This window comes from Cucumis sativus, chromosome 6 (assembly GCF_000004075.3).
Source record: "Cucumis sativus cultivar 9930 chromosome 6, Cucumber_9930_V3, whole genome shotgun sequence".
In the NCBI taxonomy this organism is placed as follows: Eukaryota; Viridiplantae; Streptophyta; class Magnoliopsida; order Cucurbitales; family Cucurbitaceae; genus Cucumis; species Cucumis sativus.
Window position 1 is genome coordinate 26,855,110 of NC_026660.2, and position 24,736 is coordinate 26,879,845.

General features: G+C 34.1%; 4 protein-coding genes, 2 long non-coding RNA genes and 1 other non-coding gene across 9 annotated transcripts; 5 read left to right on the top strand and 2 right to left on the bottom strand.

The window, feature by feature from the left end:
- Window positions 1–811: 811 nt before the first annotated feature.
- LOC101207421 lies at window positions 812–3,215 on the top strand. The gene is made up of 3 exons (XM_004143412.3): window positions 812–1,604; window positions 2,273–2,383; window positions 2,652–3,215. Exons 1-3 carry the CDS (start codon window positions 900–902, stop codon window positions 2,805–2,807), a joined length of 972 nt encoding a protein of 323 aa, XP_004143460.1. The 5' UTR covers window positions 812–899; the 3' UTR covers window positions 2,808–3,215.
- A 597-nt stretch (window positions 3,216–3,812) lies between these two features.
- LOC105435924 lies at window positions 3,813–7,844 on the top strand. 2 transcript variants are annotated; one of them, XR_004217865.1, is made up of 3 exons: window positions 3,813–3,974; window positions 6,925–7,158; window positions 7,279–7,844. It is a non-coding gene; the product is annotated as an uncharacterized LOC105435924 (long non-coding RNA). The 2 variants fall into 2 exon arrangements; XR_969885.2 differs by lacking the exon at window positions 3,813–3,974 and having other exon boundaries at window positions 6,875–7,158; window positions 7,279–7,749.
- LOC116404791 lies at window positions 5,229–6,472 on the bottom strand. Its single transcript, XR_004217866.1, has 2 exons — window positions 6,339–6,472; window positions 5,229–5,737 (listed from the first exon to the last, which is right to left on the bottom strand). It is a non-coding gene; the product is annotated as an uncharacterized LOC116404791 (long non-coding RNA).
- A 1,628-nt stretch (window positions 7,845–9,472) lies between the features above and the next one.
- LOC101207668 (haloacid dehalogenase-like hydrolase domain-containing protein At4g39970) lies at window positions 9,473–12,399 on the top strand. The gene is made up of 11 exons (XM_004143413.3): window positions 9,473–10,028; window positions 10,115–10,208; window positions 10,530–10,574; window positions 10,669–10,719; window positions 11,014–11,088; window positions 11,175–11,208; window positions 11,540–11,595; window positions 11,680–11,739; window positions 11,836–11,895; window positions 11,994–12,040; window positions 12,132–12,399. The coding sequence occupies exons 1-11, from the start codon at window positions 9,670–9,672 to the stop codon at window positions 12,178–12,180; spliced, it is 930 nt and encodes a 309-aa protein (XP_004143461.1). The 5' UTR covers window positions 9,473–9,669; the 3' UTR covers window positions 12,181–12,399.
- Window positions 12,321–15,439, top strand: LOC101207916 (linamarin synthase 2). Of its 2 annotated transcripts, none has more exons than XM_004143414.3 (3): window positions 12,321–12,462; window positions 12,568–13,904; window positions 14,380–15,439. In XM_004143414.3, exons 2-3 carry the CDS (start codon window positions 13,397–13,399, stop codon window positions 15,324–15,326), a joined length of 1,455 nt encoding a protein of 484 aa, XP_004143462.1. In that variant the 5' UTR covers window positions 12,321–12,462; window positions 12,568–13,396; the 3' UTR covers window positions 15,327–15,439. The 2 variants fall into 2 exon arrangements, with proteins under 2 accessions (XP_004143462.1, XP_031743274.1); XM_031887414.1 differs by having other exon boundaries at window positions 12,326–12,462; window positions 12,594–13,904.
- A 963-nt stretch (window positions 15,440–16,402) lies between these two features.
- On the top strand, window positions 16,403–16,496 carry TRNAY-GUA. The gene is made up of 2 exons: window positions 16,403–16,439; window positions 16,461–16,496. It is a non-coding gene; the product is annotated as a tRNA-Tyr (tRNA).
- Window positions 16,497–17,163: 667 nt separating this feature from the next.
- Window positions 17,164–19,082, bottom strand: LOC101208157 (2-hydroxy-6-oxo-6-phenylhexa-2,4-dienoate hydrolase). Its single transcript, XM_004143415.3, has 4 exons — window positions 18,270–19,082; window positions 17,914–18,006; window positions 17,752–17,819; window positions 17,164–17,624 (listed from the first exon to the last, which is right to left on the bottom strand). The coding sequence occupies exons 1-4, from the start codon at window positions 18,894–18,896 to the stop codon at window positions 17,459–17,461; spliced, it is 954 nt and encodes a 317-aa protein (XP_004143463.1). The 5' UTR covers window positions 18,897–19,082; the 3' UTR covers window positions 17,164–17,458.
- Window positions 19,083–24,736: the final 5,654 nt, after the last annotated feature.

Below are 24,736 nucleotides of genomic sequence, written 5' to 3' on the forward strand. Positions count from 1 at the left end.
TCTCTCTCCTGCTTGCCCCGCTCATAACTCCTTTTCTTCCCAAACTACATTTGAACTCATAAAATTTGTTAAAATATTTACAAATATATTGTATAATAGCATACTATATCCCACAATCTATCTTTGAATATTATAGATTTTGATATTTTGTTATATTTGTAAATCTTTAGAGTGTGTTTACATTTTACTAAAAGAGATTTATGTGATTTTAGGCATATATGTTTATCCTCAAACACACTTAAATTTGAAACCAATCCAAACATATTACTTGTTATTTTGCAATATTTGATATGTTTTCTAATTGGTCGTTGAAATTATAAGAATATCGTTTTGGCCCCCAAAGTTTCACATCAAACCTTAAGAAGAAATAATAATAAGTGTAAGTGTTTCTTAACAATCGTAAAGGTTTTATTATATCACATATGTTATCTATATCCACGTGTAAATCCGAGAAAACAAAAGCAAGATTGTTTATACAATCAACAGTAGCATTCTTTTGCCCTGACAAACGTTTTTTTTTCTTTTTAAATCTTAAGTTGCATTATTTTGATTGATTGACTACTACTAAGAGTCATGAATTAGGACAGAGAACTGATGATGTGTTTGTGATTTGGTATTTAAAGAAAAAAGGATGAAGAATCAAGAACAGACGTTGATAAAGGTAAAAGGAGGCCGGGGCCCAAAGAAGCGGGCCAAGAAGGCCCAATACTTTGGACGCTGTTAGTTATCAATAACAGTTTAAGGATTACAGTTATAGACTAGTAGATGGGATAAAACTCGCGCGTAAATGATTGAATTAATCGGGGTTTTCCCTTCCTGTTGGAAGTCCGAGTCTTTCCCATTCCCGTGTGAAGTCAAATCTGTCTTCACTTCCATTTTCTATTCTGAAGGATGGACCTATGTCCCCCTTCCCATGTCTGAATACAAACCCTAGATTCTTGATCTCCAATACGATGTCGCTTCCTTTCCAATCTCTTTCACTCACTTCACCTTCACCTTCGTCTTCAACCTTCTGCTTTTCCACTTTCCTTTCTAGAAATCCCTGCGTGTCTCTTCCATTCCCCCCTAGCCGTTTCCCCAACACCCTGCATTTCCAAATTCTTGACTACAAGTTTCGAAGCCCTTTTAATTTTGGTTCCATCAATGCCCATCACTTCTGTCCTCGAGTTTCTACTTCTGGAGGAGTAGGTCGGAGACCCGGTGGTGTTGCTGATTTCGATATCGATTCTTTACTTTCAGCTACCGAGTTCTTTTGCCTTGTTGCGTCGTTGATCGGTTCTGTTGGTTTTGCTTTGAATTGCGCGAAAACAAGGTCTAAGAGCCTGTTCTTGGCGGTGTTTGGTGATGGGGTTCTCGTTGGCACGATTTTATTTCTGGTGGCTGGGGTTGCGATTGGTGCTTGGATTCGTAGGCGGCAGTGGAATCGAGTTTTTCGAGAGACAGCGAAGGGCGTGTTAGAGGTGAATTTGATGGAAAAGACTAACAAGCTTGAGGAGGATTTGAGGAGCTCGGCAACGCTAATTCGAGTTTTGTCGAGGCAGCTGGAGAAGTTAGGGATTAGGTTTAGAGTTACTCGAAAGGCTCTGAAGAAGCCCGTTGAGGAGGTAATTGTCTCAGAAATTTGAGGCTGTTTCTTTATTACTTAATCTTAAGATGATATTTAACAATGTAAATGATGGTCCCCTGCAGACACTAACATGGCACTGAAAAAGAAATTGAGTCACCATGGACGGTCAAATATTTTGAAACTTGCAAATCAAAGAAAATTTGTTTTTCTAAATAGCTTAAATAATATAGAATTTAGCAAAAAATGCCTCGAAGAAAGACGATATCTGTATATAGTAATTTCGGTTGTAATTATTGATGAACTCCAATTTCTTGGAGATTTGGACAGACTTTGAAAAGTGAATGTTCTTAATATGGAAAAAATACAATGAGAGGATCTAGTACTGAAAACTGGCATTGAACTCCAACAAAACCCAAAAAGATTTTTAGTCTTGGGAAGCTTAAAATCCTGAAACACATAAATGGGCTCTGAGTGATTGAATTGTATTGGAATCACATGGATGTGTGGTGGTGAAGAAAATTTACGTGCTGCAGGAAATTTGGTTACAGTGTGAAAAAACATGTTAAGAAGGTGAAAATGAACCTTAGGATGTGATCAAAGCAAACTTTTATCCTTTATAACAAGGTTTAATAACTTTATGGCTTTCATTTTGCTAAGATGAGATGCTATTTCCCATAGCCTCTAAGTATTTATGACTTTATGAAGACTGCAGCTTTAGCTCAAAAGACTTCCGAGGCCACTCGAGCATTAGCAGTTCGGGGAGATATTTTGGAGAAGGAGCTTGCTGAAATCCAGAAGGTTTTACTAGCTATGCAGGTGCATTGAATCTTCCATTCAACGTAAATTCAATGGTTTTAAGTTCTTTGAGGAGTGCAATAAGTGATCACAGATAAAGCATCGTGTATATGTGTTTATAAGTTATAATTTGAAACCCAAAAGGATACAATAGAATGGAAGATAGAATAATATCAATTACTACGTTACTATGACCAAATATTGCGTATTCTACAAGATTCTTTTTCCTTCAATAGGAGTGCTCTGCATCAAATCTGATTTTGATTTCTTGTTTGATTGGGGATTGTAGGAACAACAACAAAAGCAACTCGACTTGATTCTAGCAATAGGAAATTCAGGAAAGATGTGGGAAAGCAGACAGGAGCATAGTGGAGGACAAAGTCATGTTGGGAGGCATGATCTGATTGATGAACGCTTAAATCAAAAAGAAGTCCAGGACGTTTAAGCTGTTTGAAGAAGCGAATGGATATAGCTTAGGATTCATGTTGGGAGGCATGATCTGATTGATGAACACTTAAATGGAAAGGAAGTCCAGGACGTTTGAGCTGTTTGAAGAAGCGAATGAATGATAGCTTAGGATTCTTTTGTTACAAAATAGGATGGTAGATGTTGCACAACGACAGAATAGAAGAACGTGATGTAATTTTGTGGCAGTTTAAACTTTGGCACTTATCATGCTTGATACTTCTTGTCAGAAAAGATTTTGGGCTTGCATTATGTGCAATTTAACGGTACATGAACGTTGCATCGAGAGAAAGTGTAAAGCGGCAGGTGAATTGTAATGGGAGAAATGTATTTGTTATGATCATTGGGTTAACGTAATAAACATTCTGCTTAACCATTTTAATTTTGATTTTCGTGGTTCAAATTCATATCCGCTTCCATCTTCTAAAGCTATTTGCTTCTGAAGTTCCCCTCACTTCCCCCGCGCCCCTAAGCATCATCCACTCCGCTCAACCGCTATAATTTTAGTTTCTCATTCTCGTCCATGTTGTCTGCGGGGCTACAGTAAATGCATAGTGTCAGCATGAGCGAGCACTATTCTTCCTGAATAACTGACGGTCTATTAACTCCAGTCGGTCTGCTTGAATGCAGTCCTTCATTTGACTTTATTTCCTCTATTTTTTTCTATCAAGTCAACAGGTTCAGTCGCATCTGAGCTTCTGTGGAATCAGTTCCGGGGGCTAACACGGGCAACGAGGACAACAATTCAAATGGAGAGACCTCAGGCTGGGAACGTGCAACTTGCTTTTTTCATGTTATGGAAGCTACGACATGCAACACTTGCCCGTATAAACCATACAATTTGGTAGCTACGGAAGGAAAGCTGGTGTTCAGACAGAGGCATGTAACAATCAAGTTCATCAGGTGCGGTTTATTGCTCTCTATTTGGCTTTTGAGAATTTAAAAGCAGTGAAACACGATCAAAGAAAAAGAATATTATCGAAATCGTAATATTGGCAGAAATAGAGTAGGGTTTGGACTTGGGAGGGTTTCGGTTCTGTTCATAAGGATGCAGTTTTATAATGGTCTGATCAATAGCCTGTAAACTACATTATGATTTTTACCGAGGACTTAACAACTCTATGGCACCGGAACCATGCAGTCACAGGTACACTTTTCTATATAATTTTTTTTTATTTTCGTTGATTTACGGGAAAAAGGAAATGGTTAGGCCAAGAAAGTTCAGATGCAGAGAAAATTTCCTTTTTTCTGCTGAGTGCTGACCGATTCACTGTTGAATCCCAAAAGAACTCAGAAAACAGTAATCATATTTATGTTGATTAGAGTTTAAAACGTTCATACTGAAAGATATTGGGTCTTTTTGCAAAAATAATAAATGTGAGGAATAAATTGAGATAGAAAATTCTTAAAAAGAAAATGTAGAACAAACAAATTAATTCTACATATGCAAAAAATGAACAAACAAGTCAATTGTACATATGCAGAAAATAAAATTTTAAAGTAAGGTCAGTTTAGACACCCCCTCAGGGTAGTACATGATTATGAAAATCCCCATTTGGACACAAGAATATGCCTTAAGCCAAGCTTCTCAGGATTAGAGCTAACGGACTTACACGATTTGATGCCTCAATGATTTACTCACCATTTTTATTATGAAAATTCTTTCAACTCAAGAGAACTTCACCAGTCCTAAATCATCAACTTTCTCTTTGAGTTTGTCCTATTGATGTAGGGGAAAAACTCAATTCAAGATCAACTTACAGCTCACATTGGCTGGCATACCTTGATTTAGTCAGATTATACTAATATTGCCTTTGCTTAGTCGTGTCTAGTAAATGAAATCTACTGGTCCTCTAAATGGGGGTGCAATCTCGCCTCTTGTTAGTTGCTTGGTTCAACTTACAATGTTCGTTGTTTGCCTATCATAACACAATCTCCTCAACTTGGCCTAAATGTCTACTTAACCTCCATTCTAGATGAGTTTCTTTGTCCTGCCAACTTTAGATACCAATGGCTAAATACCTCAATCACACACTTGACTTATTGATGGAGTTGATTCAACAAATCCCACATTAATTCTTGTTTTACTTCCCAAACGACTCTTTCTACTTGTAGCTATTTATAATACTAGACCTCACACCTACAGGTAATGTTCGTAGCTTCTTTAATCGGAGTTATGGGATTAAGGTAATCATAGTGTTCTTGAAATAATTGTACCGTGGCTTGATTCTTCGCTTTATAGATAATATAAGATTTCCGCGACTCACTCAAGATAATCCACAATCTTTGCAGCATAGAGGAAAGTTGTTTCAATAAACATCTCCCGGATATTAATTGAGCCCATTCAATGAACTTTTCTGGAATGCTATATTTGAATTTAATATCCATGAAGAATGCTTAATGAGTAAAACTTAATAGTTTTTCACTGCCCTGTTTATATAAAATTAAATCAATTGTTACCCCTAGAATTTAAGACTGGCATATTGACCTTAAATTTATTAGTTACAAACAAGCAAAGGTCAAATCTCATTTTAAGCACATGTTCGTGCCACTATGAAAAACAATTCTAGAGTCTTGATATTCAGTTTGCTCTCTGATTAAAAGAAAATATATTTAAACCTTCCCCGTGAGCGTGAGGATAAGGGTTCAACTTTCAGAGTAAAGAGCCAAAATTCATTTCGGCAGGGGTCCCTTCCCTGAATTTCTTTCACACACCATGAAAAGAGTCTTTTGAAGTTGGAAAGCAAACAATACTTTCTTTTGTGTTTTCCTTTTCTGTGGCCGTCAGAATCAGAACGAGGGTCTAGAGTTTGAGTTTGCACACTGCGTCTCAGGCTCTTTTTCTTGGAGTTCGGTATAATGTTGCGGAATGATCTGATGCATGATTGATAATTTAGTTGACTAATTGCCCTGTAAAAATAAACCAAGAGATCTGGAGTGACGATCGAGGAATGTGGCAGATTATTTGCAACATTCTTTTCGCTTTTAACAAACAAACACTACTTATTCTAATATGTTACGTATCATTATATTATATTTAGGACCTTCTGATTTGGCAGTTTTTTTTTTATTCATTTGAATCAACTATGGTCGCTTGACTTTTGTAGAATTTAAATATTTGATAGTTTTTGTCAAGTTGCAGGTAGTTTTGACATTGGTTTATGCTAATTAAGATTTGAATCAAGCCATACCAATCCACTTAATTTAGATCCCCGACTTGACTATACATTGGAATCTCACTCCTACGTGTGGTTGATAAAAAAAAAAAAAAAAATCTTAATTTCCAAGCCATGAGTAAATGTTACATTCATAAAATTTGCAGCAGAGTTTAGAATTGGATGACAAGCTAGCTTTGTAAATACTTCAGGCAGTTGTATCAAAAGATAAATAAAGCACATTCATGAGCAACTTAGGCGCAATGAAGCATTTAAGGAAAGAACAATTCAACAAATGCTAGTTTGGAGTTTAGTGATTCAAATCATGTACTCAGTATTCTTAGACATTGGCGTACCTTGGTAGATGAATCGAATGGTTTTATTAACAAGAATAACAAACATGTTTGGTCCACAGTCAAAGGAGTAGGGAGAGGGAAAGGAAATGGAATAGAGAAGAAAAGAAATTGAATGGCCCAATCCATTCCTTTAGCTACCAATGGTTGCTTGGGAGATGGGTTGAGGTAGTCGCTGCATGCCCATCAGGGCAGCGTTGAAATGTAAAATCAATGGCAGTGAAGATAGAAGAAGAGTGAAACAAATGCAAAGGGAAGAGTGGGTGAGTAAATGTGGTCCCTTTGCAGCAGCCAGGCTAGTGATGGACAGCCTAAAGCTGTAGAATAGAAGAATAGGGCGTCCTTTATTTGTGATGTGGATACTCCAAATTTGTTTTCCTTCACTGTATTGTTCCTTTCACTGTTCTGCTACAATCTGCCCTCTTACTCAGAACTTCTCTGCTCTCTCCTCTCTCGTTCTTGTCGGATAACTTATGACTCACCCACCCTTTTCTACACCAATTTATGCTATCTCTCTCTCGTCTCTCTCTCTCCTTCTCTTGCACTTGCCTCTCTTAAATACTCATCACTCTCTCTCTCTCTCTCTCAGCTACTTGTGGTTGTGGTGCGGTGGGTGAAAGTGGAACAAAGTAACAGAAAAATCTGGCAAATGGGTCTTTATTGCGTATGATTTTTACTTTACTCCTTTGCTTTGTTGGATCCATGGGTTCCTGGTATGAATGACTTGATGACTACCATGAATTTGGCTACTGTTTGGGCCACCTCATTACTTATTGTGCTTCTGCATCTTCTTCTTCTTCTCTCCGCCTCTTCTCCACCCAGAGTATGCTGTCTCTCATTTTCTCTCTCTCTCTTCCAGGGCTTCCTATATCATTCCATGTTTAATATTTCTATTAGTAACTCTATTTCCTTGTTTTTTTTTTTTGTTTGATGGTTTCATCAGGGTATGTTTTTTGAAGACAAAACCAGGCTTGGATCCACCCCACCAAGCTGCCATAACAAGTGCAACGAGTGCCACCCATGCATGGCTGTGCAAGTGCCTAGCATGCCCGGCCGCGCCAGCCGGTTGGACTCACCTTCGGCTTTGCCAATGAGATTTTTTGACTCGTCCTCTCAAGGGAACAGATACTCATTTTACAAGCCATTGGGTTGGAAATGCCGCTGTGGAAACCACTTCTTCAATCCGTAGACCAAATTTGCATGGCCACTATAGAGGGTTGGTCTTCTGGCTTTGTAAATGACATTGAGTTGTTCCTTCTTCTTTTCTTTTTATTATTATAAGGATGGAATTCTTTGTTCAGAGATAAGCAGGTTGTTCGGTTTTTGCATTTAATGTACATATACTCCAACTCTATACTATCTATCACCTAGAGAGATCAAAATTTACCCTACATTTTAGTTCTAGTTCTACCTATATGGTTCCATTTTTTTATTGTTTTTTCTTATTGAGGAAAAACATCTAAGCTAGATAATATAGAAACTCCTTTTGTTTGGTGTTTTTCTTTGTAAATTATTTTTGGGTATGGGACATGGCTTGGCTTTTTCTTATCTTCTTGGGATTTACATAAAGTTCTGACACAACAAGTCTCATCCACAGATCAAATCATCTGATACATTTTTTCAAACTCCTTTTGATGTGTGAGTTAAGATCTTTTTGCCTCTCTGCTTGCTAGTTTGCTGCATCCATCCCAGCTGATTGGACTTCAAATGTCTTGCATTATAAGATGCAACTAGACCACAATATTAAATAAATCAGGTTTTTCCATAAACAAAAACTATATATTTGTTTGTATTTTTCTCAAGTCTTGAGCTTACATAAACAGTTTTCTTCCAGCAAACATTCCATGTATATTCTTATTTCTTAGAGTATTATCTGGCAACAAATTTTCATCCTTGTATTTTTTTTTAAAAAAAGTTGAAGTTATTACCCTTACTTTTGATAATTTCAGGGTATATTTAAATTAACCATTTTAAGTTTAAATGTATTACATAAACATTTGAAAGTTAAAAAAGTTATTTTCTTTCATTTAGCCTATAGTTTTAAAAGAGTGTTGCTGATTCAAATAATATTATTTTTAATGGTTTTGATAGGTTGATGTGAAATGTTGTCAAGTTCATCGATTTCTGTGAAACTGAGAACTTGAAATCGCTTGGAAACCTTTTTCACACAAAACTCTCTTTTCCGCTAAATTTCACTAATTAATCTTTTTTGTTTTTTTAATTTTTCTCTTTAATGTACTTTGCCTGAAAAGAATTGTACTTTCCTTAACCTTGTTTTCACTTGTGATTTATATTTTAAAGCAATCAAATTGTTTATTCCTAAAAAAAGCATTATTATTTATATAGAAGCCTCACTCACAACCAGTCCAATATGATACCCTTCTACTAAAAAGAAGAAAAAAAGGAGGAAAGGTAAAGAATTAATTAGAAAAACATTAGTCCATTTCAGTCCAAATTTTGATTCCAACTATGCATATAATTTGAGATTTATATTTAAGAAGTATGTCATATTATCGGCAAAATAAATATGCTATATTAACATTTTGTTGATGTTGTTTCACCTAACATAACATAATTAAAAAATTTAGTGGATCAAATACTAAATAGGTTTATGAGTTAGAGCATAACACAAATTTACCATCACAAAAAGTGAATGGTTTGATCTTCCTTCATTGTCATCCAACCAAAGAACTAAAATCATGATTTTAGTGAACTTAATATTTCCAATACATCCTTTGTGTATATATATAAAAAAAGAAGTTAAATTTCAATTTAAAATAAAAACACAATTATTATTGTATAATTAAGTGGATTAAACAAAAATAAGCATATCCCACTAATTTTGTTTTGGTGAAATTTTTATAAATAGAAAAAATAAAATTATTTACAAAATATTGTAAAAAATAAACTTAAATTAGTGACAAGAATTTGATAAATTTTATATACCGATAGTTTTCATTTAAAATGTTTTTTCTCCAACCAAATTCGTAATTTGAACAATTTACTCTTTGAAATGGATTGGAACGAAATGAAAAAAATTAAATTAACTGACCATATTCTCATGATTTGACAAAAATAAACTTAAGAGTGATATTTTTGTAGTAGAAAGAAATAGTGAAGCGTTGAGCTGAAATCATAAAAAAAAGAAAGGCCCAAGGATTGTTTATCGCTCACCAATAATCTGTTCATACTGGACTTAGTGAGGAAGTGATAAAAGTAGAAGAGAAGCAGATTCATAATTGAGGTCTATAACGGTTGCAAAATCCGTTAAGTTGCCGGGGCCATTCCCCGCCACAGAAACTCCGAGACCGTATCGCTCATCGTCTCAGTACGAATGGCGAGCATCACTACAATGCTCCTTCGTCCCAATCTCATACCCTCTTCCTCCCATCTGCTTTCCCCTTCTCTCCGTCCATCCCTTCCTCCCTCGATCATCCGCTTCCGGACCTCCAGAAAATCCACCACTCACAAACCTTTCTCCCTTTCAGTCTCAGCTACTTTACAAGCTCTAATTTTCGACTGCGACGGCGTCATCCTTGAGTCCGAGCACTTGCACCGCCAAGCATATAACGATGCCTTTGTCCATTTTGATGTCCGTTGCCCTAATTCGACGTCGCAGCCTCTCAATTGGAGTATCGAGTTCTACGACGAGCTCCAGAACCGCATTGGTGGCGGTAAACCTAAAATGCGATGGTATTGTTCTCTTTTTATCATTTTTACTGTTATTGTTCCTCATAATGTGTTGCGAATGTTCACGGCGGTTTTTCGGCATCCGATAGGTACTTCAAGGAGAATGGATGGCCATCTTCAACGATCTTCGAGAAGGCTCCGGAAGATGACGAGGAACGAGCAAAGTTGATTGATATTCTTCAGGCATATTTTACTTAATTTCCTTACTTACATCGATACGGTTGTTATCGTATGTGATACTGATGCTATTATCCTTTGGCTGCTGAGAAAAGTTTGCAACTTTGTAGGCTATGAGCACTTCTCTATTTTGTGTTAGTTTAATGTAAATTGCTATCTTAGTATCTGATTCTTTTTATGCTGGATTAGTATTGTACATATGTGACGTTAAAGCGTACCTGTGCATTTGAAGGAAAATACTAGTATTGGCACAGGCGTATCTGTTTAAACTGATCTGTTGCTCTAATTCTCTGAGATTTTGTTTATGTCCTTTCTTTGATCTTGTAGGATTGGAAAACGGAAAGGTACAAAGAAATAATCAAATCTGGAACTGTAAGCAAATAATTAGCCTTCATTGATCTCGTTTATGCAGTTCTTTCAAATTGTGGTTCTTGAGTGGATTGTAACACAAATTGCTTTCACTCAGGTGAGTCCCAGGCCCGGAGTACTAAGATTGATGGACGAGACAAAGTCTGCCGTAAGTAATCGAAGTTAGCGATCGTCATGCTTTTTTTTGGAATAAAGTTTCAAAATTTATAATTATTTTATCTTATTTGTGAAAATATCAACTTATTGTTACTTATTACTGTTTTTTGCCTAATATCGTCTGTGGTGTTTTAAAATTTATAATTCTCTGTTCATTTAATCATTACCCTATTTTATGATGCTTCTTTGCGTCATTTCTATGGTTTAATTTATACGTAAGTCATCATTTAATTTTCTTCAGGTTGCTCATGAAATATTTAAGGTAAATTATTATAATATTTTGTAGGGCAGGAAACTTGCTGTATGCTCTGCAGCTACCAAAAGTTCAGTTATTCTTTGCCTTGAAAATCTTATTGGAATTGTAAGTCTTTAAACTTTGTTTAATATATTCAGAATCGAACTGTCCTTGTATCGTGGCAATTGTATAATGTGCTTCTCTGATTTTAGGATCGGTTTCAAAATCTTGATTGCTTCCTTGCCGGTAAGCTTACTGCTTTTTTCGTGGAATTACTTCTCATGGTCTGTATGACTACCGTGCACTATTCTTGTTCATTATCCGAATTATGTCTATTAAAAAATAAGGACAGAATTGAAATCATATGGGTTTGGGTGATAAGCTTGAAAGAAAATATTAGACTCTGCTGTAGGATAATTGAATGTCCACTCATGCTGTGGGTGAATTACAAACGGTTTACTTTTTTCTGTCTTATAACCGATAGACTTGCCTTAAAAATCAACGATGATATCCATTTGTTTCAGTTCAATTGGTCCTGCTAGTCAATTGATTTGTAGATTCTTTTATTTCTTTGTAGGTGATGATGTGAAGGAAAAGAAGCCTGATCCATCCATTTATATAACAGCTTCAAAGGTAACTTATATGTAATTAATGACTTGAAAACTTCTCGACATGCGGGAGTGCATTCTTATTTCAACTTTAACGTATGCCTTGCAGAAGCTGGGCGTGTCAGAAAAAGATTGTCTGGTGGTTGAGGACAGTGTCATTGGCTTGCAGGTATTTCAATTGTCTTTTAACCATTATGTCATCAATTGAGAACTTGGATAATAAAAGCCAAAATTCTTACATAAAAATCATTCAAAACTTTTTTAGGCTGCAACAAAGGCTGGAATGCAATGTGTCATAACCTATACAACTTCCACAGCTAATCAGGCAAGAACGTGCTCTTAAACTTATGCGTTATGTTCCCTTACCCGAAAACTTTGCCACGTATATTCCTGATGGACCCTATCTGGATTTATTGAAATTAGGATTTTAAAGAAGCGATAGCAACCTATCCAGACTTGAGTGACATAAGGTACGTAAACTCGTTAAGTTTTTCTTTTATGCTTTCTTCTCCATTTAATCACTTGCGATTATTCTGAGTTCTACGGGCACCATAAATGCAGATTGAAGGACTTAGACTCCCTACTACAGAATGTTGCCACTACGAGATAGAAAGTTGTTCAGAATACTAATCAAGGAGCTTCCATGAATTATTTTTGGTGCTGATATTGTTTTGGCATTTCCACAATGTACAGGTGTACATGTATATTTGGATGGCAAGATGTAATAATATATAAATATATTTATTCGAAACCTCTTCCTTTGTAGACAAGTATATATTTTTTAATGCACTACCAGAAGTGGCATCATAAGATGCCGTTCTTTAGGCTAGGTCTGTTGGTCGACGGTCAATTTAGTTGATGCAAGAGGAGCTGGACATATTAACCTTCTCAGGTGCCCAACTTATTCTCCATTTTTCATGTTCTTATTAGGCATTTGGCTTTTCAAAGTTTATTCCTTAAATATCTCAAGTGAATGCATGGTGTCTTTACTTTTTAGTGGCTAACTGTACAAGACATATCTAGTTTTGGAGAATAGCAAGTCTGGATCAGATTGGCATGGTTTCACTTTCCTTCTGTTCCTGCTGTATCCCATCATATTTTATTCTCTTTTCGTGAGGAAGAGGACTGGGAATGCGGCTTGATTGGTGGTGGACCTGGTGGTATATCAACAACAGAGAGCTGTCCACCTGAATTAACAAATGATGAAGCCATGAATTCAATGGAAGAGAGCGGGAAACAAGATATAATACTCTACTTTTCCACTGGAAAATCCTGGCCAGCGTAACAGTAAATTTTATTGACTAATAAACAACGAATTAGCCCAGCATGGCCCAAATATTACCCATTCTTACTTTCTTTGCCTGGCGTTTTATGTATCCACAGCATTGATTTTGGCGCAAGTTAAAGCCTCGTGGCACCAGGCTGATATGACTTAATTCAGCTTCGAGTCCATATATGATAGTTGAATCGATCAAATTCGGTTGAACTCAAGTTGATCATTATCAAGACTTGTAGTACCATATGTAGATAATTCATATGGTACGAGGACAAAAGTATGTGGACCCTCACTTTGGTTTATTTATGTCTCTTGCGGCACACGTATTGTCTCGAGAATGTGGAAGAGACAAGAATGAACTACATGGGATCATTTCATTCGACGTCTTAGAGGTAACAATGATGGACGAAGACTTGGTTTATTCTTATGTTCTATTTAATCCTTGCCGTTAAATTGACACATGGCCTGATGAATTTATTAGTACTATGATAAATGGAAACATAGTTCTTCGAAATTGAGCTCTTGAAGGTTTTCATCTTCGTTGATCGAGATGAGCAAGGCAGTGGCCAATAAACCTCATGCAGTGTGCATCCCATATCCAGAGCAAGGGCACACGTTGCCTCTTCTGCAATTAGCCAAGCTTCTCCATTCAACTGGTTTGCATATAACCTTTGTCATCACCGAGTTCTATCACGACCACATAAGACAGTCCCATGGACCTAATGTCGTGAAAGACTTGTACGATTTTCAGTTTCGGACCATACCAGACGGGTTGCCTCCATCTGAACGCAAAGCCTCCCCAGATGTTCCGACGCTCTGTGATTCAACAAGGAGAAATTTTTTGAGCCCATTTAAAGAGTTGGTGGCTGGGCTGAATTCTTCGGTGGAGGTGCCTTCTGTAACCTGTATAATTGCTGATGGGGTCTTGAGCTTTGCTATAAAGGCTGCCGAGGAGCTGGGCATTCCAGAGATTCAGTTTTGGACTGCTTCTGCTTGTAGTTTTATGGGGTATTTGCATTTTGATGAGCTTATTCGAAGAGAAATCCTGCCGTTCAAAGGTATATTCTTTCACGAGACTGTTACAGTGTTTTGTGTTTATTATTATTAGGATAATTATAATTAGTAACAATTTTAGAAATAATAATTAAGTATATAACAATATTTTAAGAAAATTGTAAATATAGTCTAAGAAATTCTTTGATTGACACTCTTATTTACCAATAGTTTATTATTTTGAATTCAATATGGCTATATTTGAAACTATTTCTCATTATTAATTTTGTTTTTTTTTTTTTTGGAGAAAGGAACTTTTGCAGTTTATCATGTATTTGCTAATTCCCATGATTTGATTGAGAGGTAAAAAACTAGTTTAACATTTTGTTGATGATTATTGCATATTGCTTTGGTTTAAGTTAGATATATAATAACCAAGGGCATATAACGTTTGAATTTTACCAGGAAAAGATTCGTTATCTATTTGTAAATCCTGCTTTAAACTTATTCGTCCCCGATATTGACCAATTTTTTTTCCAGATGAAACATTCTTGTGTGATGGTATACTTGACACCTCTGTCGATTGGATCCCGGGAATGAGAAACATCCGCCTTAGAGACCTCCCAAGCTTTATCAGAACTACAAACATAGATGACACAATGTTTGATTTCATGGGATCGGAAGCCCGAAATTGCATGAGATCTTCTGGTATTATCTTCAACACATTCGACGAACTTGAACATGATGTGTTAGAAGCAATTTCAGCAAAGTTTCCCCAAATATACGCAATTGGTCCATTATCCATAACAAGCAGAGAAGCAAGTGAAACCCATTTGAAGCCATTAAGGTTGAGTGTGTGGAAGGAAGACCAACAATGTCTCCCGTGGCTCGATACACAGGCACCCGAATCTGTTGTATATGTAAGCTTTGGCTGCCTAACCACGATGACTGACCAAAAGTTAAGAGAATTTGCATGGGGATTGGCAGAGAGTAAGCAACCATTTATGTGGGTACTGAGGCCTGACATTGTATTGGGTGAATCGGCTATATTACCCGAAGATTTCTTAGAAGAGACAAAGAACAGGGGATTTCTAACGAGTTGGTGTCCGCAAGAACAAGTTCTAGCACACCCATCAGTTGGAGCTTTTTTGACTCACTGTGGTTGGAATTCTACGTTGGAAGGCATATGTGGGGGTGTTCCATTGATTTGCTGGCCATTCTTCGCAGATCAGCAACCAAATACTCGATATGCTTGCGTCAATTGGGGGATTGGCATGGAGTTGGATGATGACGTAAAACGAACCGACATTGTAGCAATTCTGAAGGAGATTATGGAAGAAGACAAAGGCAAGGAATTGCGGCAAAATGCTGTGGTGTGGAAAAAAAGAGCACATAAAGCAACGGGTGTTGGTGGTTCATCCTATAGTAATTTCAATAGGTTGATTAAGGAACACTTTCATGCTAGTTTGTCAGATTTAATTAATTAATCGTTTAGAGTAAAATAATGCAGAGCTTAGTTTCTACCTTTTATCTGCGGTTGGATTAATATCCAGGTTTTCGGCTAAATGGGAAATGTTCGTTTCATTGCACTATTTATACATATTCAAGGTTATTTTGCAAAATTTCTTTTATGCTAAAAATGTTTAAAAATTGTAAATCATGTAGTGTAGAGATTTAAGGCTTAGTTAATGACGTTACATCATATGTTCCATGACTAAGCATAATAATTTTGAATGACGAAATCAAAGTAGAAAGTAGGTAATAGTTTTAGGGACATTAATTGACACAAGACAATAAAAACATCCACAGGTTCAAATTAAATTAAATGAAAATTTTATTACTTTCTATCATTTTAATCTTCTAAAACCAATCTTTTTTAAATTTCCGTATCTGTTGACTACAAAAATAATTCTGACATATATGGAATTCTATACATACTCTATTACTCTTAACTTAAATGTTACAAAAATGAATAAATACAAGTATAGTTGGAATCAAACTATCAATCTTTATTTAATTCTGTACACTTGGGAAAAATAAAAATACAATATGTTTTCATGTTGATGTTGAGAATGAGCTATAATCTAATTTTAAGAAAAGAGGAAAACTGATCAAGAAAACTTAGTGTGAAACTAACAATAATCTAATTTAAACAGTGTAATGGACATAACACAAAGTCAAAAATAGTTGGGTGTTTTACGGATTTTACGATATTTAAAATTTAATTGTAATCATAGAGTTTAGTAAAAGTAAAAAGTAAGGATTAAAATTGAATTTATTCATAGATCAAAGACAGAATATTGATAAAAAAAAAAATAATAATAAAAAGAAAAAGAAACTAATAAACTTCAAACAAAAATAGAATATATATTTGCGGTGGTTGGGTTGCGCCGGCCGCCGGACCTTCTTGTCTTTCTTTTTAATTATTTTGTTTCTTTATTTTATTAATGATATTATTGTATTATAATATAATAATATATATCAACTTGACGATCTTACTCTTTTGATTGCATAATTTGTAATTCAGAGGTTATAATGCAATTTGATGGCTTTGATTAACATCCCGACCTTAGCTCAGTTGGTAGAGCGGAGGACTGTAGTTGGATTCAATCTATCAGATAATCCTTAGGTCGCTGGTTCGAATCCGGCAGGTCGGATTTTTTGCTTTTCCACTTTCTTTTTCTTTTTAAATGACGTGATTTAATTTTTTTTCAAATACATGAAAATAACTTAAGGATTATGACTACAAATTTAGTCTTTCAAATTTCTTTACTCTCTATTATTTTAGCTTATAGAAAATAATTTATTTTGCCCTTCCATTTCATTTATCAACTTATTAACTTCCGTATATTTTAAACAAGCTTTTCAAAACTTTCGTTTTTACATTTTAAATTCGAAGTTTGTTCTAAAAAACAAAAAAAACAGACTATGACACATCTTTTTGCATATTGCGAATATGATAAAATTAATGATATCAGACTTTGCCAGAAGCTAAATGCGGTGACAGAAACTCTATTATTATAAATTTTTTTTGCTATATTTGCAAGTATTCTAAAAATTGGGTGAAATTGTTCCAAGAAAAAAAAAGAAAGCAAGAAGTTTATCCCTTAGAATAAATAATGACAATTAGTTTGTTTTTTACATAATACATAATAATCGAAGTGGAAATGCCCTTTTTAACCCCAAAAGAAATGTTTGAAAGTGTATTTTTTGGATCAAATTTCGAGGTGTGAAGATGAAATATTTGTTAATGTGTTATGCAACAGCAAACTCCCTTTCATTTACGATTTCTATTAAAAATTCTAACAATCTCAAACAAAATAATAACAATAATCAAATAAGGAGTCATATTCATAATAATTTTAATATTTCTTTAACACCACTTACGCTTGAAAGTCTTAATTTTCTCCATCAACAACATATTTTAATTCAACAGTTACATTGTCATCGTCTCTCCCTATGATAGAATCTTAACACAGCTCCTCCCATTTTCACTATTATAAAACTTCATTACATTAATTACAAGTTGTTGATAATTAATACACACATGTAATTTTATAAACATAAAAGCAGCAGCAGCAGCAGCGCAGAAATTGAAATCTCTGGGAAATGTTCATTTTCACTCAGATTTAAGGTCATTTTGATGGTGTATTTTGGCCTTAGTTGAAGGGACGGCATCAACAAGGAAACACTGAATAAGCTTGTTCATTTCCTTAGGCTTCTCTATATTTAAAGCATGTCCTGCTTTCTTTATAACCACTAGTTCTGCTCCTTCACCTATGTGTCTGTACAAATCGATCAATACCAATATTTAAGAGATGATGATTATCCTAAACACACAAAACTAAAAGCAGTCTTCTATAACTAAACAAGTAAGGAAGCAGGTTAAGTTCATTCATATATATGATTCACCTTTTTAGTCTGTGTGCCAATTCCATAGGGAATACCAAGTCTTTCTCTCCCCACATTATAAGTGTAGGCTGTGTCAAATGTTAATCATCTCATTAGAACAGTAGAACAAGTCTTAATAAAGGAAAATCAAACTCTGAAATGTTCTATAATGAGTGAAATTACATTAGTAATCTTGGGAAGATTTGACAATTTCCTTTCCTTGTGTAATGCTTGAATCAGCTCCTTCTTTTGTTCACGGTATTCAGTACACAATTCCTATAGTAAAATCAATTGAGAATTTAAAATTTGAAGTAAGCTATTTGCTGACAACAGAAAAGTAAATAGTTTTAATAACATTACAGGATCCTCCCATCACTTGTTCTAGTACTATCTTAAATCCTGAATTTAACTAAAGGATCAAGCGGACGAGTGAAAATCAATTTAACTACATGAAACTAACTCTAATAAAAACCAAAAAAGAGCATCGTTCAACATTTCAAGGCAAAAATGAAGAATAAACGAAGTGCATCATTACTTACATCGATAAGATCGTTAACCAAGCAAGAGGGTCCAATTCTAATGGGCTTAAAAAAAGCAATTTTTATCATTTCCTTCAATTTCTCAGGCGATTGAGGAAGCAAAACACTCACTGCTTCCTCCACAGACTTCACTTGGAACATCCCATCTTCCATATCTTGATCTTCCAAGCAAACCCCAGTACAACAAAGCACCAATTTTTCCACTCTATCAGGAAACTGTGCAGCCATACTATAAGCCACAAACCCACCGTAGCTTACCCCGACGGCGTTAGTAGTCCGTACACCATGGGCATCCAAAACTCCCATAACACAACGAGCCTGAAATGCCTCGGAGCGATCGGAAAGTGTGGTGTAGGATTCCCCGAAGAAGACCAAATCAGGGACATAGATGTTGAAATGGGAGACGAGTGGTCGGACGAATTGGTTCCATTGCCACATTGCGTTTGCTCCCATGCCATGGATCAGAACCAAATTGGGTTTGGTTTCTTTTGGGGTTTTGGGAATCCAGCAGTGCATGACGGTGCCGTTGCCGAGATCGGTAGTGGCGGATGTAAGACCAACTCTGGAGAAACAGGAACGGTACCAAGCGTCCATGATCGATCCATAACTGAAACACTGGCCGCCCATTGTTATGGAAATTATTTTGAGTACAAAAATAACCCAATTGAAGAACTGGAACAAAGGTTGAATTGCTAATTTTTTCTTTTTTCTTTTTTTCTTTGTGGGAAACGGAATTTAGATACAAATGGGGAAGCTGAGGAAAGTTAGTAAAGAAATTTGTGTTGAGAGTGTAGGACTGAGTGGGAGTCGGCAGAAAGTTTAGTGGTGTTTATATAGGACAAAAATCACACCCCATTATACTTTATTTTATTTTTCAGAAAGATAACCCTTTTTTTCTACATTTTGGTTTACAACTCCAAAATTTTTATTTCTAAAACTAAGTCCATAGGAATATTGATGACCATCCCTTAACATTTTCAAAGTATTGAGATTAATTAATATGAAAATTTCTAAAATAAGATGCATATTTATTTATAAAATTTGTATTTAAAAACAACCTCTTTGAACAAACACACAACAGATAGAAGAATAGAAGAGAGTCATAGTCATTCATTTTTTGGGTCAAACAACTTCATCCAATACAAAATTATAACTCACAAATATTATCATCCATATTTATTCTCCTATCCCTTTATTTTTTCTTTTGTCTAATAATACATTTCTTTCTGTATGCAAGTTAAAATAATTCTACCTCTATTCTTTTTATTATTGCCATTATTCTTTTTGTCAGGTTTATTTTAAAATATAGATATAAAGGATAACAATAATATTCGATAATACAAAGCAAACAACTTCAATCCTATTCGTAAATCTTTGTAGTGATTCATCAATTAAATTTTGTTAGGGTTTATATACCAATTTTAATTACGAATAAGTAAAAAGGATGTTAATGTATTATTTATAAAAGTATTTTTTTAAAAAAATTGAAGATGGGTGCTTTAATTTGATTGTTTTAGATGAATCCAAAGATTGTGACATAAGAGATTGTATTTATAATGATAAATAAAAGAGTAAATCAACAAAACTAAACTACTAAAGTGGAAGAGATCCAAAGGTTCCAGGTCAAATGTTTGACTTTGAGTATTTGATTCCAAATAATTTTGGTGTAAACTAAGCAATCACTCTTCTAATTCTATAAATATATTAGTCCTCTCTCTATTTAATTTGTTCTATAACAAACAATAATAAAATTGTTTTTCTACTGTTTCAAAGACCACCAATTCTTCATGCATTTAATTAACAACGTCATTAGAGTTGTTATTAAAAGGAATTCGTCATCCATTTAATTAAGTTCTAAGTTTTTAGATTGAAGAATGGAGATTCTACACATCAAAATTTGTTCAACGCCATGAGTTATATTATGTAAATGAATGATAATGTTATCGTTTTAAATTTAAGGTCTACCTAATATTCTATTTTCTTTTTAATTATTTGTTTTCTTTAGCTTGGTTTCTCAATTTTTAAGAAACATATTTTTTATATATTAATCTATTCAAACCATGGTCTATATTCTTATTTCTAAATTTTATTAAATATTGCAAAGAGAAGAACTAAGATTAAAAAACTACTTAAATTTAATAGTTTGTACTTAAAAAATGAACTTGTGCTATGGGTTCAGAAGTCTATGTTTGGGTTCGTACGGTGTTATATATAAGTTTTTTTTTTCTTCTTTAAAAGATTAATATATTTTCCTTTGTTATTTAAAATTTGCTTTCAACTTAACTTGCAAAAATTGATCGAGTGTTGAATAAATCAATTGCTGTACAGAGAGAATGATTATATAATTGTATTGTTAAAAGCAAATCATAACACGACTTCAATACTAAATTGTCTTTTTTTTCTTTGTGGTTGCTCTTCAAGCTTAACACAAACATCTCATTTCAAATGCAAACAACTGTTGTGGTGTAAAAGATCAACTGTTTTAAAACCAAAATTTGATAGGTGCAGAAAAAGTTTATACTTCCACTAGAGAATTTGAAGGTTCTCTTATATAGCTTTGTGTATTTTGTGTAACACCTCTATTAAGAATCGGGTGATGGAGTAAAAAAGAAAGTTAAATTATTGTTAGTATTAGTATTTGCAAATAAAAGGGGATAGATGCAACATTACATAGTTAAACCCTTCCTATTATGCTTTTGTTTTTGCTATGGGCCAAGCCCAAAGTTCTTCCCAATATTAGATCTTAATTAATTAAAATAAAGAATTTTATTTTCTGATAATTCAGCAATTAAATAGTGTTTCAAGTTTTAACGTCAGATCTAACCATTGCAATCTGCAATTCAGTCGTGGGTCTGGGTCCCAATAAAATGCTGCCACTTTGCCACTTTGCCACTTTTCCACATTACATTTATGGACTTGAATATAAATCTACATTTATGTATACAAATACAAAGAAACAAGTTGAAGGTACATGATGAACAAATTGACAAAAGGAAGCAACGATGATTAAGTTAAAATAATTAAACTAGTACTTGCCACGTGGGACTGACCTTAGGCTGGGCGTACATTAGGGTCACATGGTCACCAACCTTGGCTAATGGCTAGGGGCCTTTCTCATCAACCACAACCTCCCTCCAAGTATGTTCAAGCAAACCTAGCTCCCTTCTTTTCCTTTTTATCACACACATTAGAAAACCTTCAAATATATGTGTTGAAATAAATCTAATTCTCATACTACTACAATTTTATACTGCGGTGCAACTTGAGTTACACAGAACATATGGATGCATCTCTGTTTTTTCTTTAATAAGAATTCTAATTAAAATTAAATGTAATATAAACTCAAATTTTATCTTCAACACTATTAAACACAATCATCAATAATCACAAAGGATTGAAATGAGAATAAACTTGACTCCTCGGATGTTTGAATAGTCAAATAATTCTTTTAATTTTTTAGTGTGTCTATCTTTATGGGTTTGTTTTTTTGCATATTTTTTATGATTTAAATGCAATGATCAAGATAAATTAAAGAGAAACGTGATAATCAAATACCAACATAAGCACAACTTAATTTGTGTGAGTGGGAATTTTCACTATCCATTTCGTGTTTAAGGAATTAAATGACAACTTTTTTTTTTTTTGTTACTTTATTGGAATCTTTGGAGAAGAATTGATCAACTAATTCAAGCTTATTTTAAATGAATTGAGTGAAAATAACTCAAGGTAACCATACAACTTAAACTTAAACTATATAATATGCCAACAAAATATTATCACACCTTACATTCTTTTGAGATGATATTTAAATAACAATTTGTGACAATGTACGTTATTTTTTGGTTTTCAGCCAACGATTATACTAAGTTCAAAAGACTTAAAATATGTTATATTTTAAACAACTTATAATGTATAATAGGTTTTCTTTTGGTTTCTCTAACATATTTTTAAAACTTTTAAACTTTTAAAGTCGTTTCTTATCAATGTATTTAGACTACAAACATCTATTATTGTGTTAGATGATATATGATCAAATTTGTATTTATCCAAAACTTGTGGATTAATGGACTAGTAGTGTAGGAGGTCATGTGTTGAAGCACTTACCATATTATTATTTTTTTCAATCAAAATTGAACCTTCTTTATATATTGAGTTCACAAATGAAGTTTTTTTTGTATGTTTTTTATGCGAGGGGTGAGAATCGATGCACAAAAGCGAATAAATTATATTTCAAAATTAAAAATATAAACATTTTAATAGTAACACCAATAAGTGTTTACAGGTTAGGGTTTTTTCCTTTTTCGTGCGACTCCCAAACAGGTTTGGAAGACAATAGAAAAGTATGGAGGAACCCCATATATCTATTGTACTCTACACCAATATAAAAGAAATTTCATCTGATTCCCAATCCAAGATTGACCATGTTTGATGAAAAAAATCATGAATTTATGAAATAAAACACTAAATTGTGTCCCATAATATTAGAGGTACTGTATTCAATGTTTTAAAACCAAGGGATTTTTACAATGTGCAGTCGAAAATACAAAATTTGACAAATTATTTACAACTACGTAATAAATAATTTATTTTATTTTTTTTTTTTTCAAAGAAAAGTATCTTTTAGAAAAATACTAATTATAAACTAACCATTAAAACTAAATTTAAAGATGAGTAAAAAAGAAACCAACTAAAATCATATTTTTGGCCTTTCATTCTTTTTAGATTTAGAACTCGAAAACATTGAAAGCATGTATATGTAAAAGTATGTATTTGTTGAGTATTTTATCCGTTTGATCATAGAATATAAAAAGATAGTTGTCAAAAACATATGTTAAATGGATATCCTTTAGAAAACCATTCGATTCCCTGGATATGGGGAAAAAAAGAATAGAAATTTTCGTGAAGGTCGTCTAATCACGGTACGAAAGCAATAGGAAGCAAGATGAGGAAAATTAATTAGATTACAATATATATTTATATATTATATTCAAAATCTAAACCTCCTTCCATGGGGTTGTTCGTGGTTGAATGCAAGATCTAAATTTAAAGAAGAAGAAAAACTGGGAGATGATCAGTTATGGTAAAATTAAAGGTAGCATATATATATATATATATCATCAACATGAACGGCAAGCCTGCGACGGAGGCTCAGAAAGACTTGGAGGTTGTTCATCGGACGCTTTGTCGTTGTCGTTAACTCGTCCTTCCGCCAGAAGATACGGCGGAGGGCAGTAATCCAAGTCCTGGCTTTCCCATTCCTCAACATCTATCCCCCACTCGCCGGAGTACTCCATTCCGGCCATTGCGAAAGCTTCCAAAGACACCGATGACATGATAGATATAAGTAGTTAATTAATTTGGTGATTAATGGTGTTCTGGAAGGAAAGAGAGGGAAATGGCCTCACTTATATATCTAGTTTTGGTGCAAGTTTTAGTTAAGCTTATCACGGGTTTCACAAAAATCACAAGTTTTGTGATATAAAATTTTACATGACTCTATCTGTTTTTTTATGAAATCAAGTGGCGCGAGATTTGATGCAAAGCTGGTTTTTTCTGTTTTTGTTTCCTGTAAATAATATATGTGTGCGTTGGTGATGCAAGAAGTGATGCCATGATCTCTTTTGCACTTTTTTTAGGTAATTGAATTGAAATGTTGAATGGAAAAATTAAAAGTATCTTGTGTTGTTGGAGCAGATATAGTTATTATTGGTTGTGATTCTCGTGAAAACTCCACTATCCATTCCTACACAAACTGCTCATGGTTTTGAGTAGTTGCTAACTAGCTACTTGCTAACCTCGACCAAATTAAATGTCACTTTTCTTGTATTAAGTTAAAAAATCTGCCTTCCTCAAATATCTTTTTACATCCTCAAATATCTTTTTACATCCTCAAATATCTTTTTACCTTTTATGTAAATATCTTCTTCTTTTCGTTTTAATGCTAACATCACCCTACATCACCTATGTAGAGGTCGATTTATTAAGAGGTCAAAACACATGTGTCCCTACGTTATTGATTTTTGTATTTTTATATTTTAATATTTATTTTGAAGTGTTAAATTACAATATATATAATAAATAATATTTTATTATAACTAAATTTTGGTTTTGGTGCTCCCATTGCAAAACCACTCATGTTAAGAGTTCGATTCTGGCCAAATATCAAATTTCTACCTTAAAAACCTAAATTTCTACTCTTTCAACAATATTTGAGATAGTTTTTAAATTTTTTTAGCATGTTTATTATATAGTATTCGATGCCTTCTATATAAAATTTATGGATCTGTCATTCCATCTATGTAAAATATTTATATACTTATATGCGGCTTAAAGTATATTTATAAGCTGAAGTAAGCCACATGGGCAGAATGGTCAATTGTGTGGAGTGTAAAAAGTTTAGATCCAATTCTTTAGGCAAAAAGATTTAATCAAATTTGAAGGTGGTTTTTTTTTTTTTTAATTTGAGA

What these genes read in the sequence shown, in the direction of transcription:
- LOC101207916 (XM_004143414.3), top strand. Translation starts at nt 13,397, where the DNA reads ATGAGCAAGGCAGTGGCCAATAAACCTCATGCAGTGTGCATCCCATAT. An exon ending in AGAAATCCTGCCGTTCAAAG is followed by an intron (nt 13,905 to 14,379) that starts GTATATTCTTTC and finishes TTTTTTTTCCAG; the next exon opens with ATGAAACATTCTTGTGTGAT.
- LOC101207421 (XM_004143412.3), top strand. Translation starts at nt 900, where the DNA reads ATGTCCCCCTTCCCATGTCTGAATACAAACCCTAGATTCTTGATCTCC. An exon ending in TGAAGAAGCCCGTTGAGGAG is followed by an intron (nt 1,605 to 2,272) that starts GTAATTGTCTCA and finishes GACTTTATGAAG; the next exon opens with ACTGCAGCTTTAGCTCAAAA. An exon ending in AGGTTTTACTAGCTATGCAG is followed by an intron (nt 2,384 to 2,651) that starts GTGCATTGAATC and finishes TGGGGATTGTAG; the next exon opens with GAACAACAACAAAAGCAACT.
- LOC101208157 (XM_004143415.3), bottom strand. Translation starts at nt 18,896, where the DNA reads ATGGGCGGCCAGTGTTTCAGTTATGGATCGATCATGGACGCTTGGTAC. An exon ending in TGGTTAACGATCTTATCGAT is followed by an intron (nt 18,007 to 18,269) that starts GTAAGTAATGAT and finishes ATTTTACTATAG; the next exon opens with GAATTGTGTACTGAATACCG. An exon ending in TTGGCACACAGACTAAAAAG is followed by an intron (nt 17,625 to 17,751) that starts GTGAATCATATA and finishes CGATTTGTACAG; the next exon opens with ACACATAGGTGAAGGAGCAG.
- LOC101207668 (XM_004143413.3), top strand. Translation starts at nt 9,670, where the DNA reads ATGGCGAGCATCACTACAATGCTCCTTCGTCCCAATCTCATACCCTCT. An exon ending in TGGACGAGACAAAGTCTGCC is followed by an intron (nt 10,720 to 11,013) that starts GTAAGTAATCGA and finishes AATATTTTGTAG; the next exon opens with GGCAGGAAACTTGCTGTATG. An exon ending in TTGAAAATCTTATTGGAATT is followed by an intron (nt 11,089 to 11,174) that starts GTAAGTCTTTAA and finishes CTCTGATTTTAG; the next exon opens with GATCGGTTTCAAAATCTTGA.